The sequence below is a fragment of the Bombus impatiens genome, unplaced genomic scaffold (genome assembly GCF_000188095.3).
Source record: "Bombus impatiens unplaced genomic scaffold, BIMP_2.2 scf_0548, whole genome shotgun sequence".
NCBI classification, from domain to species: Eukaryota; Metazoa; Arthropoda; class Insecta; order Hymenoptera; family Apidae; genus Bombus; species Bombus impatiens.
The window spans coordinates 226875-248518 of NT_176967.1; the positions used below are offsets into that span (position 1 = coordinate 226875).

General features: G+C 44.0%; 1 protein-coding gene across 1 annotated transcript in view; it reads left to right on the forward strand.

The window, feature by feature from the left end:
- LOC100742674 overlaps positions 1-21644 on the forward strand; it is a 167652-nt gene that overhangs the window by 14370 nt on the left and 131638 nt on the right. Inside the window, exon 4 of the mRNA XM_033322033.1 lies at positions 1-1734. This exon is cut by the window's left edge and continues 6 nt beyond it. Within this exon, the coding sequence (XP_033177924.1) occupies positions 1-1734 (1734 nt within the window). The remainder of the gene's footprint in view (positions 1735-21644) is intronic.

A 21644-nucleotide genomic window follows, 5' to 3' on the forward strand; every position in this document is an offset into this window, starting at 1 on the left:
GAGCCGATCTCACCAAATAAGGACGGAGAAAGTAGGCGCCCGGCTCTCACGAGCGATTCACCGCGAGCCGGTGATAAACCAGCCGATGCTGCCTGTAAATCGATGGAGGTTTCGAGGAGCGTCGATCGGCCCACACGAGATACCCTGAGGATTACCGGCGAATCGGCCGATTCTAGGTATCTTCAAGATAAGAGAGACAACAAGGTGGATCAGACGAGGCTGGAAACTATTTACGGCGCCGTTGGTGCGCGTGTCCGGACTCTTCAAGGTCAGCAGGAATCTCGCGTCACGAAACCGAGAAATCTTCAAAGCGGCATCGCACAATCAGAAGCTAGAAAGCCACCGGTTGTGCCGAGGAGGGACCAGATTCCTTGTGCTCAGGACTCGAAGGACGATCGGGCGAGGAATTCGCCGATCGATTCGCCTCAATCCACTTTTAAACCTAATAGTCGCGTATACGCGGCGTTGCAACAGTTGAACGAGCAAAATTCGGCAAAGAGCAGATCGGCGGGCAGCAGTCCTTTGGAAAAGTCTCCGAGCAGATCGCTCTATTCTTCGCCGAATCACGTGGAGAAGATTTACGAGCGCAGCCTGCAGCCTCAGGTGATTCACGTGGATGACCTCCAATCGATCCTGCGACCTTCTTTGCAGGTTTCTGCTTATGGCGAAGGTGGAACAGGCGGTCGATCAGATCTCAAGTCGCCTCCCAAAGAAGCGGTTATGCTCGACGAACGAAACGAAAAAGAGAGAGAGGCGGACGAGGAGGAGGAGGACGACGACGAGGAGGAGGAAGAAGAAGAAGAAGAAGAAGCGGAGGTTTACGAACGGGTCGGTGAGTTGCGGTACGAACACCTGGAGACTATCGAAGAAGACGATCAGAAGAGCGAAGCATCCGTTTGCAGATACCCGGAGATCGGATTGAGTCAGTGCCTGAAGATTCAGCAATGCCTACCGAACGGTAGATCGAGAGGAGGTCCTCCGGAGAAGAAGGAACCGGCGACGTGCACGAAGCGGGACCAACAAAACGAACCTGCCAGAACGTTCGTCACGTTTCACTCATCCGGCTCCCCTCAGGGTATCAAGACGACGAACCTGCAATCTCGATCCGCAGCAACTGGTTTGTTAGAGTGCAACGAACAAGAGGAAATACGGGAGGTCACGGAACCGATCATGATCGTCGAGGACTTCGAGATCCCTTACGATTCTGGGAACCTGGCCGACAGAAGCCAATCGTGTCACACGCGGGAGAACAGCAATCTATCGACTGCCACTATTCCGGTGGACGAGCTGGAGAGTGAAAGGCAGGCGGCAAAGTTCAAGGTCGAAGACGCGTGTCTTCGATCGAACGAGACGTCGGATCGGACAATGGACGATGCTAAGGAAACCAGCGAGATATCTGAGAAATGGGACACCGAGAAAGGAGAAAGAACGAATCTGAAGGAGACCGACGATCGTGGCTCGGTAGTGAACGAAGTGTTAGTGAAGAATCTTCAATTCAAGCAGGATTTACCGAAAGATTCGGTGGAGCACAGTGCTGGTGACTCGTTCGGCAAGATCATCGAATATGTCGGTCAGCAGAGACCGATCGGTTTTCATAACGTTTTGTGCGACAATTACGAGAACGTGCAGAACGCGAGGTTTAAGGAAAACAAGGTATACGTGACGAAAGAGGAGATGGAGCGGCAGAGGCTGATGGAACTGCTCCGAAAGGGAGACTACGAATCGGTGAAAGCGGTGAGTGATAAGAAACCAACGTTATTACGCTTCTTTCTTTGCTTTTCTATAGACGTAGTATAGTATAGCATAGCAAGATCTATCAAATAGCGCAAGGTGTTTCGCACCTTTGACCACCTTCCCCTGCCATAAGTAAGGTGTGTTTCCAATAACGTGATACACGCGTAGTATAAATTACAGCGTACGATTCGAGACACGGTCGAGTAGTTAAACGTAAGCTTTATTACGATCCAGCGTTAATAGTATCTGTACGCGATTGACTTTATCGATTCCAGGATCTTAATCGGTTTCGCGTTCTAGAGAGAAAGGTCGTGGATTTTCACGAATCAACGATGTTTCACGGGCACGGTTTCGCAACTATCTCGATCGTTCCAGTAGCGTAAACTCGGCCGTTTTAATTCGAAACGAGATAAGCTTCGCTGGAAAGATACGGTTGACAGCAAACCAATAATTACATTTACCATTTCGCATCGGTTGTATATATTGTGTTCCGCGTGCTGAGTCAGTGGTTCTTCCAATAATTACAAGTCGGAATTAACCGAGATATGTTCGATTCGCTCTTTATCTCGATCGCGTATACGCGGAACGGTCATTACGGGCAAAGCCTCTTTTACTCGTTTCGAACGGTGTTCCGTTTGCACCGACTAGCTGACCGGTGTAATCTGGCGTGCAACGCCGATTTCGAACTTCACAAATTTCGCCTCGCACGATTTCGACCGAATTGCGTAAACAGACCGCGTTACGGTTGGCAAACCGCCATATAATAGAAAATACATAGTTGCGAGTTTCTGGTCTTCTCTCTGTCTCTAATTACGTAAAACCTGCACGAATACGCGAATCCCTTTGCGTTAATTCGGTCCTCGGAAGCTACGCGTTATCGACTGGGAAATGTCGCTAGAAAATAATTAACCGCGATTAAATCTTGCTTGGAACATTAATGAACCGTATGAAAGGACCGAGTACGATTTTAATGATCCTGTACGTACTATCTCGCTTACACGCTAAGATATTTTCGTTGCTTTTCTGATACCACTTTGCGACTAGAAGTATCGTTTTAATACGAAAACAACTTATTAGATCCAAACGTATAAGTCTTTTAAAAGTCTCTTATAAGGTGATTAAATGTTGTAAAAAAATTACTTACAGCTATTAAAACTGGCAATATTTTCATATATCTCTGTACATGGTTTCACGAACCGCAGCATCTTAATCCGAAATTTTAAACGAGATAATAATTCTTCAAGATTTTGATAATTTCCCAATAATATCTACCTGCTTGAGGCTTACCTCACTTTTCAAAACTACCCTAATGCTTATGAACGGGCGTGTGCGTGGATGTCGCATCCCCAAACAAGCGAAACTAAGAATAACGGAAATTATCGTTCAGAAGGGTGTAGTACGTATCGCGAGCGTGGAAGTCGTTGCTCGTGGTTACTCTTCAAGGTGCACGATCTCGAGACACGACTACGCGTAAGAAACTGGTGGTGCATGAAAGACGCGAGAGGAACGGAGAGGACCGTACAATTTATGATTCAGCCGTGCTGGGAACCAAGCATTAGATATGCGGTTCATAGTACGCTTTAACGCGCAAGAAAGATGCAATAAATTGTAGCACGCGCGCTAGTACGTCTCGGAGAAGAGAAAACGCGAGGCTTGCCCTTAACGAGGTTTCGGCTCCGAGCTACTTTTTTTTTCGTCGGCGACCTGCTCAAGGACACTGTAAATTAATTTTCACCCGCCTCTATTCAGCGAACAACTTGTCCGCCGTTGTAAATCGTTTTTCATGGCGAATCAGACGAAATTTCACCTTTTCACATAATGCTCTGTCGCACGAGGTTATTCGCCACCTCGTATATATTTTATGTTTCCCCGGGCCTGTTGAAATTTCGCGTGACGTAACGAATCATGGACCGACCGTACTTCGTGGATTTTACGGCGCATTAAGGCAGCATTCACAGTGGTAGGCGTTAATGGGACAGATTAATAAGAGATCTTTCAGGACGTTAGCCACGGGACGTAATAAGCGAACGTAGATTCCGTATATACGCGAGCTCAATTAACTCCCGCGGTGCTGTCATCGCCAAACGTCCGATAAAATGCCTTCGTATTCTTTTATCGGTCCGTTACAAAGAATCTCGGCCATTACTGGTAGCGATTTCTCGTTCTCGTCAGCCATAATTTCGTTCTCCGGCGTGTCGTTCAGACGGAAGTCACATTTAACGCCTTCTTTTACCATTATTCGAAGTAAGCGAGTGATTTACGGACAATGCGGATCGCAGTAAATTCAGAACTGTTCAGACAGTGGATAAAAACAGTGATTAAAAGCGCGTATATATCGTCGCAACGAAGAAAGGCAAAGACCGGGATGTATTTTCATGGAACTAATAGCGAGCAATTCGAACCGCGAGCTCAGAGTCACGTTACCTTGCTTAATTCTGCTTCGAGACGCGAATATACATAAGCCTGTTTAGACAGTCTTATGTCTATGCGTAGGATTATTCGTAAATACATTCTTTACGACTATACTTCGTCCAAGGCGCGGGAAATTTTCTGCGAAAAACATAATACGAAAACGAAAGAGCCTTAAGCGCCTCTTCCCTTCGCTTGCCTCAAGAGAAGCTTCTCTAAAAAATAGACAGAACAGGTTGATCGAATTTATACGAAAATTGCCAGACGACGGGCAAATTCCTGATTACCTCGAAGAGAAAATTTTCAGGAGACAGTGATTTGGGAAATTAAATGACAAGACGAGCGGTGGCTGGGGGTAGAGCGGTAATGGCGCGAAATTGACGATAAATGGTCCCGACGGTGGCATCGCATCGGGGAGAGAAAGTAGTCTGCGGATAGGGGTGTGTCGATCGAATTCACGAGGAAATATCGCGGCGAACGTAAACTCGACGAGGCTGCTCGTCATATTCGAGCCGTGGATTAGGTCGGGTGACCGTTTGCTCGTAAATTTTCCTGATCGAGGAGGCGGCTGGAGAACATCGACGCGCGTCCGTATGCGTAGAAACGTTCGTGTACGCCCGTCAACGGCGGCGTGCGTATGCATTTCTGCACGTACGCGCGTGTCCATGCACGCTTACATATCGATGAGGCTGGCTACGTCCAGCTATGCATATCTGGGGGTTCGAATGCAGCTGCATTGTTCGCAACCAGACGACGATACACACCGGCAACCCCCGTACGAATTATGACTCGATTAATTCTGCTATGATTCCCACGCGATATCTGTAATGCGCGCCGCGAGTTTAGATTGTTGCCAGTCGAGGACGATTCGCAGGGCACGCCGGATATCGCACGGATATAGGGACGTTCGATGAGAATTTGACTAACCGCGGCTTCGTTGTGTCAATCTACGATAAATGGAAAACCTTGCTTTCAATAATTTCACGATTGCGCGATTCGGAAATGGAATCGACTCTCTGCGGAATTTGTTTATTTACGATGGCTGCAAAAAGTATTGGCGCATCATTGAATTTATTATAACGTTTACATTCCGTTATATTACTTTGATGTTACGTTGATTAATCACGTATTTATATCGTGTAATGTCTTATGTACAAATAGTAGATACGTTTATAATTATAATTATCATAGGACATGGAATTACCAAAATCAATATAGAATTCATAATGCACTAATATCCTTAAAATATCTGGGTAATCTATATCAACGAAACAAGTATTTTGAACTGATAATTTTGACAATGTGATAAGCAAAGAGAGTCCCGATGCAGATATTTATGGAATTAACTGTAAGTTCTTCGTCTTTCGTTTGTAAAATCTTGGTTTAACGAAGGAAAAGATCGAACAGACGTTATATCCGCGATTCGATTTGTTCGATCCAAGTTCCATACGACTGTTTTTGAAAAATTTCGTTCAGTCGAACAATGGGTCACGGTAAAAGTATAGAAATGATTGCAGTGGTCTGTAAAGTTCGTCCTGTATCGTTTCGAGCTATTTTTCCCAAAAATCTACCCAGCGAAACCAGCTCGCGAATAGTACACGTTTCACACAGAGCTCTCGCTTCGAACGTCGATATTTTGTAAATTGTGCATACGCCCTTACAAACCGTGTTTGTAACTGCACACAGGCACAGGACGCTGATTCGTTGTTTCGAGTCCGGGAAAGCTTTCACGACTTACAGAATCGCGACGAACGTACACAAATCGATCTACAAACTATCGATCGGGATAGGATACGTGCTATACATAAACCAGCTGCTGTCTCTGACAGTGTGCGTCTCGATTAATCTTCGCTTGATTTTGATGCATTGCGCCAAAATTATGTATGCAGGTGCACGCGTATTCCCGGTACAAATTAATTGGTGACGGGGATATGACTATAAAAAGCATACAGGATACTATTATTCCACGATGAAAATACGGATTGATCGTTTAATCGAGATATCGCGGTTTACCTCGTTTCCCTGCACGATGCATATTCGATCGAACAATTGGGAATAACTAAATCATAGTCTATCGAACTTGCGTTGAAGAATTCTAGACTTAGCGTTGTATTACTAGAAATCCTTTACCATATAGTTAAAGCGGTGTATCTAATTTCATGCGAATATGAGTGCTAATGCGGAGCGCAAATACCGCGAGTCGACAGGCATTCGGAGGTGAAACATCGAATGCCAATGAAGCGTGAAAGAATTCACGGCTGAGGATTGAGGCGTTCTTCGTGGGTGAAAGGAGAGGCAGGTGTGGAAAGTTGAGGACCTGTGCGTTTCGAACGATTACCTCTTACATCATACAATGCTTCGTTTATTATTTTATGTTTATAAAATTCCGATGATTAATTTTTATCGATACTGTAGTGCGTATAGATTATCCTAAGAGATTTTCACTTTCAAATTCCTTTTATATTTGGCCATAGTTCCTTTTAAAATTACTCGCACTTTGAAGGCTCTGTACAAGTTCAGAGGGACGTTGAAATATGCCACGCGAAATTCATTATGAATTGCTCGTGATCGAAACATTTAATGTTTCACGGGACAAAAAATCTCGTCCAGGCCATTAACCGTGCATAATAGATAATCCCTTTAAATATTTCGCCCGTTATCCCGGATCAATTGGACAAAATTAAAATTATTCGGCTGAACTCCCGATAAAACGTTCTATTATCAAATTTATATTTTCCCTGGAAACCTTTAATTCTTTCGCGTTCTACAAACGCGCGTGCTTTTGTTCTCGCGAAATTTATCATACTTTATTTTTCAACTCGTTTCCCCTTCTCGATGGAGGAAGCTTCTCGTGCTCGGATATATAACGATTGTATTTTGAATGACGGCGAGGAAAAGCCTGAAAAACGAAGGGAAAGGATGTTACGGGCACCGTTCTCTCGCATAAAACGTCTGTACTAGAATCTACTGCTTTGAGAGTCCCGTTTTTTCCCCTCGATGAAATAATTAAAACATTATTACTAGTTGATACGCCAGATGAACTTTTAAATAAACCATTCGATATATATATTAAAAAAAGCTGCACAAGTCGATGGCGTAAAAACCTAAATACTATAATTCAGCATCAAATATATGCGCATTAACAGTCGCCGAATTTTCTCGGAGAACAAAATACTGAATTGGGTGAATTGCGTGGGATGTTTGAGTTATAATATTTTTAATACCTATTAGTTAACTTTTCTCACGACTTTTCACGGAACAGTAAATAGAGGAAGCATGAATTATGTATTTCTTGTCCGATGAAAAAAGTTGAACGTATTATAGTTCGTACGTAATAATGAATTATCAAACAATAAAAGTTGGCGTCGCTTCTCATTCTGCCGATGCAGGAACGATAGAGCGGAGTGGCGCAATCGAACGGGAGAGCTCTTCGGGGTAAAGGGCACGGACTTATTTAGAAATCGACTGGCCGGGACAAAGGGATGACACCTGCACTGTGCCTGGAGTGGGCTCGGAGCTCGGATGCACAGTGAACGTCTCGAAGCGAAGCGTCGCTTCATTGGATTTCAATGGGAAAGTCCCCGATGCCGTGACAAAACAGTCCAAGGGAGTTCCTTCGATACGGTGTTTCCGTGAAAAGAACGGAGAATGACGGAATACGAAAAATTTTAACGGCGGTCATCGGGAAAGAAAGCGACGGAACGTTGCGCAAACTTGTAAAACCGGTAACTTCTCGATGTTTGACTACCCTCGACGTTTGACGTGTTCCGTAACGATCGATTCGTAGCGAATTACACGGCGTTGTTGCACGATATTACGATATTAAGACACACGATCTTCTCGTATTGCCCGACGATGTATCGATTTCTGTGGACGAAGAAGACTTATGAGTTGGCGCGTGTACGGACTGGGTAACGAACAGCCAGAGTATAAATTGCCTGATCGTCGATAGCCGGTCCGTACATGAAAGTACAAACGGCCATCGTCGAGTTATATCAGTTTCCTATAGTTTATTAGAGTCATAAACCGAGTAGTGACAACAATTCTGCCGGTTGCTCGTCGGCGATATGCCTGCAAGCCTGTGTTGGGATACGGTAGACACCAGAATCGATCGTTCTTCTATGCCAGGAAATAACGAGTCTTATGAAATACGATTTCATCGCTCAAAAATTGTCAAGGTGTTTGTTATTGGCGGTTGCCTGCGTCGATGTTGTAAATACCGTTCCTTTTCTGCCACTCTGAATCAAACGTTATACGTAACATTCTTTAGGGGTTCGCTCAGCTTTAGGGAATTACATAGCAAGCAGCTGCACTGTGATTCGAGTTTTCACGTTTTCTCCCCTCGACATCTCCCTCTATCTATCTTGCAGTTGTTCGTCACTGATCGAACACGACTTAGCCGAGACATAGAGGGATCTATACGTAATTCTCTGGCCACCAGGTAACCCCTCCGCGAACATCTGTGTTTACGGTGTATCCAAAGCCTCGCTAGGCTGTTCCTATGGTTAGTCTGCCTCGTATTACGCGGTGCTTGTTGCGGCCAAATGCCACGTGACTTTGGGCTTTGCCCACGATCCGATCGACACGATCGAGGTCGACACAATATCGGATATTCGTGGAAATTATGGCTTCCTGGCAAGTGTATCCCTGATCGTTGGATAACTCTTCATCCGTTAGCAATCGAGGTGAATCTATACGAACGAAGGGATCGACCGGGGCAAGTTGGAACTCGTACGAAACAGATCCTGGATGATTATAGAAATCCGTTTGATGGGGATCGTAGGTAAATGTCGCCGTATCTCTACGTGCGTATCTCTGTATACGCTAGATGCATATTCGATTTGAGCATCGAAATCTTGCGAGGATTAAACAGTACGTTTATCGTAGACCCACGCGATTTTCCTGGCTTTTGTGAGACGTTCCGCTTTCTAATAAATCACTCGACTTTGCTGTACGTTGCACAGCGATCTCCGTGTTGCCTTTGGAAATTTCGTCGTCATTCCACCGGCGTTATTTCGAATTTCAGACATTCCGAGATACCGGCGGATCTCCGAAGGTTCCCGTATCAACTGAAACTTGGCTGGCACGCAAAGGACGCGTCCTCGGATCTGACAGCCGAGATAAAGTTACATAAACGCTAATTACACGGGACAGTTATAAATCCGACCTGGTTCTGTAACTTTAATTCCTGCGAAACTTTGTTAGCGATAATCCTGATCGATAATTAGAAACTTCGCATTTCCGCCTTCTTTTCACTTCTGCTGCTACAATGTACCTGTAATCCTTTCCTTCTTCCGCTATCTGCCGTAAAGAGGATAAAGATTCTGGACTTTCGATGAAGCGAGAAACCTAAATTTCTCTACACTTCTACAGCTGCCTATAATTTCTCGTAAAATAGACCGAAAAGAAGCGGAATATTGGGATAAGAAGGAAAGCAGGCAGTTCAAAGATGGAGGAAGGATGTCCGTGGAATGTCGAGCACCATGCATTTCTATCCTCATCTCTCACGACTCTGTCCCCTCTTACACTCTCTTTTCTTCTTTTGCTCGTCTCACTCCACTTCTTTCTTCTTTTTCCTTCCTTCTTCGAGTACCTGCGGTTTCTCCACATCTTCGCTGTATAGTGGTGGGAAGGGCAGAGGCTGGCGAAAGAAAGACGAAGATCGGGAGACAGTGTATCTCTGGAAACCAGTTCAACGTATAACAGCGTTTTTGCATCGGTCTTACGAGAAACGAGAGCGCGTTTGTGACGACGGCGGCGACGGCGGCGGCGGCTGAGATATAGGAACTACGTTACGAAGCGTATCCTCGACTTTGACATCCTGTGATCGTAACCCCAATAGCTATGCGGGATTACCGACGTTGGTATAGCTAGATTCCTTTGAATAGTCTTCTAGCTTGCCTCGTGAATAACTTTATTGTTAACCTGTGTTGGAAATCCCTTTCACGATGTAACGTATAAGTTATCGTGCACACCAGTGTGTTCTGCATCAACTCGAATGATATTCGAATAATATTGTCCATCCTTGAAACAATTCCGAATACTTTCCGCGTGATTGTTAACACGAGGTATGACGACCTTCGAGTAACCCGAATTTCATTAAAATGATCAGAAATCATCGTTTGCCAAAGCTTTTAGAACGGCCCGAACGTCTCTCCAAGGATTTCATCGTCATCGTTAAATTTAATTACGATATTCATCGTATCAACAGTGGTTTCACTCTCGCCGATTCCGAATTTAGGTTATAATATTTTCAGGTCTCGTTGAAAATTCAATTATTGGACGTACATTTACGTAATTACTTTCGTTAACGTCGAAATCCAATTCCCATCGAAGCTGTCACGTGCAAAGAATATTTAGTTTACCGATGTAATCACCAGCGTGACTTAGTTTCGTTCACACGAAATCATAAATTCATGACGTTTCGTTGTTGCAGTTTCCGAAAGCGAAGCGGGTCAGAAAGGGGACAATAAAATCGGTGGCATTCATAAACGGGATAAGAAAAGACAGAAGCAAGCTCAGCGTTAGCTGGAATCTTTTATCAGCAGGTACATGCAAGTATAGCAAATTTTCGTGCAACATCCGCGATCGGCTGAACAGTGAATTCCCCCTTTCTCTCTAGATCTGTCCCTTTTTCTTCGGATGGATCTAACTCGAGAAATTTTTCTCGAGCTTCCCAAACGTTCGAAATTGCGCTCACGATATAACTCCTTCTCGGTTCCGAGTATTGTACTCTTTGCAACGATACTGTGTGCGTTTTAGCGGCTAACCCTCTAGCCATTTTTTAACAAATTTTATTCGAAACACGTACGCGTCCCACGATCTATTGATCTACCTCAAACTTGCTTTATCCAATTTATCAATAGACGATATATGTGTATTGTTCGTGGTCCAACTTCTTGGTATTTCAATCGATCATCGAACTCGTATTCTTCGATACATTATCGAATTCCAAGAATTCGCACGATATTCCGTCGTCGCTATTTTTCTTTTCGCTTCGATTCTACAATATCGTTTTAATGAACTATCGACTTTGTCATCAATGGATTAAACAAAAATTACAAATAGAATGTTACGTTAACCCATCGCCGCTGACCCTAAACAGGTTAAATTTATTAGACTTTCGTAAGAAGCTTCAGACTTTGTCGACCGTTTATAACGAGATTATCAACTTAGCCACGTGTTTGACGCGATGTCGATTTCCTCCTCGTGAGACGGCCGATCCCCCAAAAAATGCCCAGCCTTCCAGGAGGGGACGTGCGTGGCTGAAATCGCCATATGGTGTCCGTCTCGTTTCCAACTCGTCGATCAAGGGTCTCTCGAGGGTTTATTCTCGGTGGCCTGGTCCGGCTCTCGGAACGTGTTTCATTAAAAAGTCTTGCTGAAACCACGGCTCCGTTGCTCGAATTCCAATTTGAAACGCAAGAGATATCGTCGTGAACGTAAGAATATTTGAATTGCCAGAGCAGCGATCTAAATACCTTTTACAAGTCGGATTGTGACGTTGTATCGCGCGCGTTTCCACGGCCGGAAGTAAGGCGGATCGATAACAGCGAAGTCGACGAAATTCTAAACCGATTTTCACGATACCAAGTGCATCGAACGGAACGAAGTTTCTTGGGAGTTCTTTGTACACGCTGCTCTCTTACTTTACACCGAGGGACGTATTTCGCGGGAGTCTTCGGCCAGAGTTTTGCATGAAGGTATGAGAGTTGGGCCACTTTCGAAGGGTAGCGTATAGTGGTAGAAAGTTATTTGAACACTCACCAGAGAAAGCTATATAGGAAACATTTTAGAATCTCGTTAGCACGGTAATGAAACACGGCTATCATGATCATACCGGTAAAATTGAAAAGCATGCAGAAAATATATGTACAAGTTATTCGCAGTAAACATAAATTTAGTAAAAATTTAATACAGAGTACGAAGCCTTAATATAACGGATGATTGACTGTTCAAACACTTTTACGATCTCTGCGAGATATATACCCCCATTAAATATTTTGTAGTTTCTATCTACGCTTTCGGATTTGTTTCAAACTTTACCAGTATAAAATCGCGATAGTCGGGTCTCATAACGGTGCTAATGAAATTTCAAAATGTTCCGAATAACGCATAATGCATTCATAAAAGGCTGCGAAAAAACGTTTGAATACTTTCCTCAGCTATCGTGTATGTTGGTGCAACTTGGCGTCGTAAAAGACGAGAACGCGAACAGTCGATGGATGAACGATCGAAGAAGAGGCGAGAGCAGGATGATGCGACTCGGTAGCTCGTTTCACCTTCCACTTATGTTTCCGCGATCCGCTCTTCGATATTTTACGGCGATCGTTGCACGGCAGCAGCGACGAAGGGAACGAAGAAGACCGGGGGGCTTTGCTCGGTGGAAAATGAAATTTTCCGCAACGAAGCGCGGAGCGTGTCTCGAGTATGCAACGCGCGGCGAACTCGATCGAAATTTTCCAGGGACGCGTCCACGCGAAACAACAGGCCACTTTGCATGGGACGGCCGCCGGCAGCCCGTGCTTTTATTGAACTTCAGCTGATTAAGCGAAGGGAGTCGTCGAACGATTTCAATGCCTGCGGCATCGGTTTTCATCGAGCGAGCTGACGGTTCGGTGGAAACGAGAAGGGATAGTCCGCTCGTCCGCCGGAAAATTAAATACCCCATCGGCAGGGACTAGAGTTCTCGGGAGTTTAGCAGCAACTTGCGATGCAGCCCAAACGGTTCCTTATTCTTTCAGGAAAGAGTTCATCGAGAAACTTTCAACTTTCCACGATGTTGCACGATATCTTAACCACCAGCTCCTGGATAGTATAGAGAGCGAAAAACATTTATCGTGTTTTCAAACTTTACTGCAATCCCTTTAATCTAATATCCAAAGAACGTCTAAACTCAAACACATTAAGGGAAATTACGGTGGATAAAAAGAAGCGGATTAATGGTTGAATTGCACGAAAACGAATGACGCAGTTCGGAACATCTGTCGCGTTACCTCTTCGTCATGCCATATGCAAGTTACGAGTCAGCCGATGTCTAACAGCTCGATCTGGAAATAAGTTTCTTTGAAATAGGAAGGATTTACGCAACCAGGAAAAGAATCTACGCATTCACGACGATCAAAACTTCATTTTGGAGACGAAGAAGCGCCCCAAGGAAGACAAACGGACAGTGAATTTGGCTTGGAGGCTTTACATAAGGACGATGCTTAAATCTCGTGCCAGGAACGCGTACGTATGCGTGTTACAAGGATATTCCATTGGGCGAACAGGCTGTGCGAGGCTCTAAATAATTTCCAAAGATGCGTGGACCGCCCGAGAGCACCGCAAATTCATCTAAATTCAAGGCGGCGGCGATCCGTTATACCAGAAGGAGCGAGAGGAGATGGGAAGGTGAGCAGAAGGGAGCAGGACGACATATTTTCTCGTGGCTCGGCTCCAGTTACCTCGTCGTCACCGCGTTCCTCGTTTTTTCAAGTCGCCGCGCCGTTTCGTTTTATCCGAACGGAGTAAGCAGTTGTTTAATAATGAATAATGCATGGAGGATAATGGATCAGAAGGAAAACGCGGCGACGATGAAAGAGCCAGTTTAAAAAGGGTTCGCAATTTCCTGAAGTGGCGCTCGTCCCTCGTGTATTCCAGCTCGGTTTGTGTGCAGCTGGCACACTTGGCTGCACACTTGCTCCGTTCCGAAGTTTATTAGAACACGGACTTTGCGGCCGGGTCGCGTGCAGTTAGGTAAACTCGCGGGGTTCGGTGCAATCTACTTACTCGAGGACGTAACAAGTATTAGACGATCTTACTCCGCTTAATTGTAATTTTCGTTAATTGAAAAATATCCTCATTTTCGTAAGTATTATAATCATCGTCCACAAGTATTACGGCGTTTATTCGTCGTCCTATTTATTGAAGAACTTACACTATGTCGATGTTTCTATGATGCGAATGAAATAAAATTTACAGTACGACTAGCGAGATTTAAAAGCAGAAATAAATGTTCCGAGGATCCCGTTTGTGTAGTGTTGGCAAGCAAAACTTACGCCGATATGTTCCTTCCCTGGGAAAGGTTATTACAGGAAAAGTAGATGTGCAAATACTGCTTTTAGTCGGTGTATCTCTCGTTTCTAATTTATCCGAGGTTTAAGAGGATTAAAGTGACAGAAATAAAAGCGCGGGCACGCGATTTTGCGCTGCCTTAAATTTCCCCCGCAGCGACCCGGCGAAAGCAGCCGGGAATAAAGAGTCTATAAGAAGGGAATAAGGAAAATTCTTATCTGGCGGTTGGGGAATTGTATGGCGGAGTAGGGCATAGAGTTAATTAGTATTTATCGCGAGAATAAGCTGGGAGATTGGCTAGTGGCTGCGAGTGCCCCCAGCAGAATCTCTCGAGTAGAATCTTTTCAGAGGATGAATTTTATCGCTCAACTTTCCGCCTAACTTTATCTCATCCTTTATAGTGACATTTTTTACAGTTTTGCATTTTCTCAATAATTACGCCGACAAAAATCGGCAATCTGTGTTCCGTTACTTGTAAAACGAACGATTCATGGAAGACACGTGACACGGGTCGCACGAATGGAGCAGATTTTCTGATCTAAAGATTTACATTGGGACATTTCATCTTTTCCTCTATAATTCTCGCAAACAATTTCTGTCAACTTATTGTATATCTTTATCGTATATTTGAGCTTCAATCGGCTCTTCGTAAAGCAATTAAATTTTTGGACGAATCCAGACAAATTGTCATGTTCCATACGGAATCAGCAGGTATCCTAGTACTCGAGTACTTTGTACACGTGCAAATTAAAAACCTGTTTCTAGTGGACAAGAGCTTATATAGACACGAGAAAGAGAGGTTGATTTACAGGTAGCGTCGGAAATTCGCGGAAGCGTTTGGTTTCATCGTTCGTACCATTTACCGTTTTTCTACGTCACCGATGCGCTCCCAGGTCTGAAAGATCGCTGATTTATGAAACTCACGGATGACAGCTTCCGTTTGATTTATTTACCATGGCAACATTTTTTCACAACCGTGTTCTTTTTTAAGTTTCGATCGACCATTGCTTTCCAAAATTGCATAAAAATCGCATGGAATTCGACTCTTTTAAAAAAGAAGAAAAAAAAAAAAAAAGAAAAATGAGAAAAGAACGACAGAGATTGTAGATATATACGTCATCGAAATAACCTGTTTGAAAGTCCTTTAATCTTCGAGACCGTAAGATATACGTGCAGCTGCTCGAAAGGTCGTTTGTCGCATTCTTTACACTACTGTGGGACCAGAAAGTTAAGCTTAACATCCTATCTTTCACTCTCGCCTGCTGCCTCTGTTCTACTCGTTTTTCCGAAGAAACCAAGGAGGTAACTCTCTCGTGGTGCAAACAATGGCCACCATTAATCTTCATAGTATGTCATAAACCGCGAAATAAAAGCAGCTCGTCTTTTGCTGTTGCGTGTGAATGCTGGCGAAACCTTTAAAGGAATATGCTCTACGCGTAAACAGTGCAATTACTTGAGAAAAAGCTCCCCCGATAAATAGAATATCGAATTAAGCACTGGAATTTCAAATGCAACGACGCCAGCAACGTTACGAGCGAAAGTAGTTACGATTTGAGACGGTTCGACGATCACAGAAATTTTTGGGAATGCGCTCAAATTCCTGAACGACGATAGAGAAAGTTGGCGGCCTAACAAAAGTATCTCGGAAAACAGGCTGTCCTGTTATTCGCCACGTTTTTACGATCGTTATCGCGCTAACGACACGTTGGTCTCGTCCTTTTGCTTTCACGCGTTTTCGACTCGAGTTTTTTTCGCGTTCCCTTGGTTTTCTCGCGCTTTTCACGTTCGCTGAACATTGTTATGGCCCCGATGCTTTTTTCTCAATGATGGAGATTGCGAACCGTATTTAGGGCGTGTCGGTAAATCATAAAATCCGCAGGACGTCGACGTTATCGCGCTAAAAAAGGATCAACCGACTGTCCAAGGCATAGCTCTATAAATTGTTGTTTATTTATTTATTTACGGGCAGAAACCCATTAAATTTCACACTATATATTACTAATAATAGGACATTTCAAATGACCAGCTTATCTGCGCGCTTCCATCGTCGTAATATATAGTTTAGATAATATGAGATTAAAATCATGACAAGATCGATTTATAGAAAATTTGAATGGACGCGCAGCGAGACGCAAGAGCCGATTCTAATTTTTGCAAACTTAGAGTTACAATTTCAGCAAGAGGTATCTAGTATTTTTATTCTATTTGTATCGTCACTGGTCGATTCGATACGATGATTCTCGGCCGTAGAAGATAGTAGTTTGTATTACTGTATTATGGAAATTCTGGAGCCGGAGTCGATGGAAGAAAGATTTGAAGATCCGTTGGACAAATGATATGGAGTCGAAAGATATACCTAACTGTACATACTCGTCTATCTATTGCCTCCAAAGGAACTGGCATTCGCGTCGTGGTTCTTCAAAAATTTAACCATGAAATCTCCGTTTTATCATGCGAAATATTTCGTGCGTTACGTTCTAGTTTAGTGGAATTTAACGAATCTTCGGTTACGAACCTTGGAAATTGGCTTTTGGTCATCTATCCCAATCTATTTGAACGGATTGATGGATAGCTATGAAATTTGCGGGAAACGAAAAAGGGATTCTGCGTTGGCCTAATGCTACCATAAACCTTTTTCTTACTAAACCCCTGCTTTATTATTCTTCTGTCCTCCTTCTTTTTTTTACGTCACCAACATTTTAGCCAAAGTACGGCTCGACCTCGAGGAATAAAAGTTCTGTTTCTTCATCCATCGTGGTTGTTCCTTTTTTACGATTTTTACGATTTCTAAGTTTTCACGTTGCAGCACACTTTGCAAATAAGAACTGCAGACGTAAATAGAAAGAGGCCGCTGAAAAATAGCATTTCCGACTAATAATAAAAAGAAAAACAGACGAAATTTCGAAGGTTCTCGATTCTTTTCGTGAAGATTCTTGAGGTCGATGAATCTCGAAGGATCGGTGTTGGGGTGTCGTGATCACGCAAAGGGCTTTACACCAGTTGCATATCCGGCGAGTCGTCGTTGATCCGCGAAGCGCCGCATCGCGAACCAATTCGGAAATTGGAACGTGCTTGCTCGTAGAATTTACGAGCAAACATCCGGCGGCAGCTTAATAAAGCTTCCGCGGCAGTGGTTTCGACCAGACTTAATTAGCTCGTGGCTCGTGCTGCTTGAAACTCTGTCTCTACCATAGCTCTGTCTCTCTCTTTCTCTCGTCTTGGACTCTCCTGTTACGAAGCAACAACACTGGCAACCGACATGGTTTATGTCGACTTTCTGGCTTCCATCGAGTCACGTCGCGACTCCACTTTCCTCTAGCCTAATTGAAGACACCAAACGAGCACGGAATTTCCATCGAAATTGTATCTCAACTCGAGGGAACTTGTCGATCTTCTTGATCGAACGTACGTTAAGATCGTCGATTCGTAGAAATACTTGGTTCGTTACATGCGTACGTGTATTCTTTTTGTCTCGATCAACAGCGTTTTCGGTTAATATCCGCGTTGTTGAATTTACTCACGACACTTTATAGGGTTGTTGGAAGCGACAGCTTCGAGTAAAATTAATTAGTTTCTGTAATTAGCCCAACCGCAAACACGGGTTCGTCGTTCGTGACCAAGCACAATTGAAACTAAGTGTTTTATTGCCATTCGTATCGGGCGAAATTACTTCGAGGTAGACCTCTCTATGAGCTTCCTCGACGAAAGTTTTACGAGGATTCCCATGGTGAATACATATTTAATTGGTGAAATTTCATAAAATAGTCGCGTGCTATCCGTAACGCGAAATTTTCTTCGGGCTGCACGTGTTGTACACGAACCGGCGGTATATTTCGAAGAATCTTCAGAGTGTTGTGTTTTTAGGTAAAGGAAAATTTCTCGATATCGAGAAGGGATGTAGGTGATACTAATAAATGTCAACGGAGCCTCAGCGTTCGATTTATTCGCCTCTAGGTAATTTCCTGCCGAAGATTATTTCGATACACTATCAATCAGTTGTCAGAAGCGTTCGCATCGATGTCAAGAAAAAGGTGCTTTCATCCCCTGTGAAACTTAGGGTCCGGTAATCTTGATAGAGGATATCCAAGGAAGATTGAAGGAAAGCCGAGGGAACAGGATACGAGGCCTCTGAAAAATTCCTGTGTCGTTTAACGCGATCAAAATTGCCACAATGATACGATATCGTTATCCCAAAAATGCCTTCTCCAAACTACCAAACGTTTCATAGTTTATAATATTTCCGTTTAAAGGAACATTTTATCTGAATTTCGGCGTACAAATAAAACAACTGTTGTATAGAATTCGCAGTTCAGAGAGGCATGCTATCGGGTATCTTGATTGTTTGATCGATTCGAACGATCGACAACACTTGATACACCTTTTCTGGACTACAATGCTTAACAGACTAACCTTCCAACATTTATCACTCCGTAATCATCCCAGCAATCGCTTCGAGTTAATAGTTTCTGTATTAACTAGGCAACGAATTCTCGATCTTCAGCATCTGGAAATTCTCTGTTCGTTGAAATTTCTTGCTAACAAATTCGACAATAACCCGTGCACGCACAATGCAACGCATTATACGGCTGGAATCGCTTGCCATTATTCCGAGAGTATTTTTTTAACGAGTGGAAGAATGCAAGACGCAAGATACAGTTGCGCGAACAACATTCTGCATGCATTGTCGATGATTATTTGGCTGGCGGGAATATCATGACGCTCGTTGGGTCAACTGTAAATGCGTGTTTCTGTAGGGTGTGTGCGAATCGTAAGCTCGTCACCGTAACGGCTAGCATGCATTTCCATGATAATATTAACGTGGCGCTGCTATGAGAACGCAATACTCTAGCAGCTGTTCATCAGAAGCCTTTGCGAGACCTGATACGCCTCGTTTTGTTACATATTTCCATTAAATAACGATGATCGGCATACGGGATTGTCGGAAGGGCTCGGTGAAATCGAGCCGAGTTTACGTTTCATTTCGCCGTGTCCATGGAAATAGGTCACGTTGAAACGTTTGGAAATTGCTACGTAAAATCGGCTTGGTTTTGGGAGAACGTGCGTGAAAACGACCTTTTGAGGTGCAGCAGACTGTGTGTACGATGGAGCGAAGATATTACAAAAATAATAAGCTCTATTTGCGGCAAGGATGAAAAGTAATTACCAGATCCGAACTGTTTTCCATGAATTTGCCTATAAATATACATCGGCTCTAATAATATACGCTACAGTAATATACGTTTATAGCGATGAATTTTTGTATATTTCAATTCTATTTTCCTTTATTTGGAATTTTTTATCTTGTGAAAAATTACATTTTTCAGCTTAAAATTCGATTCTTCGTAACATCCTATAGAATTTGTTATATATCACTATGCTTCGATTAGAATCTTTTAAATATCTTTCGATTAGATGATTTTTCAGCTCGTATTTTTGCTACGTTTGCCCAATTTAAATGATCCCGGCCAAACTATTCCGGACGTTTGCAGTACGGTCAAATAACAGGAGAAAAATCGTAGCGGGGATATCATTTGTCTGGCGGTGGTGCACCGGCGCAATATTCACGGTTTACGTGCAATTCCTGGTTTCGTCAGGCGTAGCGAACAGAGGAAAAAAGGGAAAAGAGGATTCGTACCGACGACGGTGAATTATCACGCTTATCTGTACCGCGTGTACTGGAATTTCTGGTAAAAGCCGGCCGCTCCTCGCATGCACGGAGATGCAGAGTTATGTGCCGGTGATAATACGCTCGCGTCACGTGCAACGGAAGTCGGAAGTTATTCCCTAACATTCGCTTGTTCCGCCGAGGCTGATTGCAAAAACCGGCAGATATACGCGACAGATATACGCGTCGTTGCTTCGAACGAAATAATTAGCACCTTCTCGCGCGCGTTAAGTAGTTAAGTTGCCACGTAAACAAGTGGTGTGAAACGTGCTTAATGCACGAACAAACGAGAAATACCAGGATTTTCATAACTTTGAACATTGTTCGAAAGTACGCACGTACATACGTCGGGAGGATTATTTCATTTTTCGCTAAGATCTCCGGTCATTTGTAGATATTTCCAATTATGCCACGTGTTAGATGCATTGCAGACGGTCACGCGTGTTGATCGCACGTACAATGTACTTTAGTCTGAGTGCAAATGTACTGTCATAGCAGCGACAGGAGCGAAGCTAGTATGCCCCTGGGACTGGCAACAACACCAACAGTAGCTGCATACCTCGTGACATTGTATCGTATATCATAGGCGAGCTGATGTGCAAGCCGGTGCATAGACTGGATCATTGCGTAGCTGTATTCACGCGTGCACGCACGGCATCGTGAAAGCGTCGAAATGACGTATGCGGATTTGTACGAGCACCGGTTGTCGGCTCGAAAGTGGTTGAATTATTTCCGGGCACGTGGCGCCAACGTTAAATCCCGTTAACATCGTCTCATACCCTCGCACCTCTTTCATCCTCTTTTGTCTTTCGACTCTCGACTCACAGCCAGCACGTCACGACGCGGTCGAAATTTACATTTAGGACTTGGTCACGGACGAAAATGGAAGCGAAAGAAATCGAAACGTGTTCGAATTGGGGTATCTATTCGTTTTCCCGACGATGGTGACCTCTCTCGTGGCGCTTTGTATTTTTAACAAACCACGTTCGCGATTAATTGTAAAATACTCCCAAAAAATACAGCTGGAAAATTCTCATCGCGCTTAATTCCTCGGGAGATTATTTCCTGCGGTGCTGCGATAACAACGAATTACCGATGTTTTTATTTCGATCCGATCAACTCGTAAGCGTTCTCTCTTTTGTACGGATTATGGGTTAGCGGAGTGAACGGCTGGAAATTTGCACAGGCGTTTCCGTGCTCGGGCTGGGCGGCGGTGTTACAAGCGTAAAAAGCCGATGTAACGTACGGACAAATATTTACGCCCGCGTCGAATAACGCCGACAGAATCTCCCTATTCGTTGATCCTCTGCCGTGCCTCGATTCCGATATTAAGCAAACATTTACAATTTCCGTACTATTTCCCACGACGGGACGCACCGATGTTTCGTACTTTCCAAACAGAAACATTACGCTCTCCCTTGCTGCATCCTATTAATCGTGTTTGGTCGTCGACACAGGCCGCAAACATTTGCAAAAGGTATAGGAACGCGACGCGTTGCTCGCCACCGATCTCGTCACGAGGACAGACGTCGATCGTTCCGCTTGATCTCACGTTTTCGACGATTCGACGACGAGAGACGGTCTTCGTGAGAATTTCACCGTGTTCCAAGACGATGGACGGATAAATATTGAGCAGCTCCCCTGGGAAGCTGACGAGATGGCGTCTAGACAGACACAGTCACGATCGGACCGCGACGTTGAATCGACGGTAATAATACCACCTCCATTCTGATTCCCTTTCCTTGTTCCCTTCTGTGTTGCTAGGGGCAACAGTTTCATC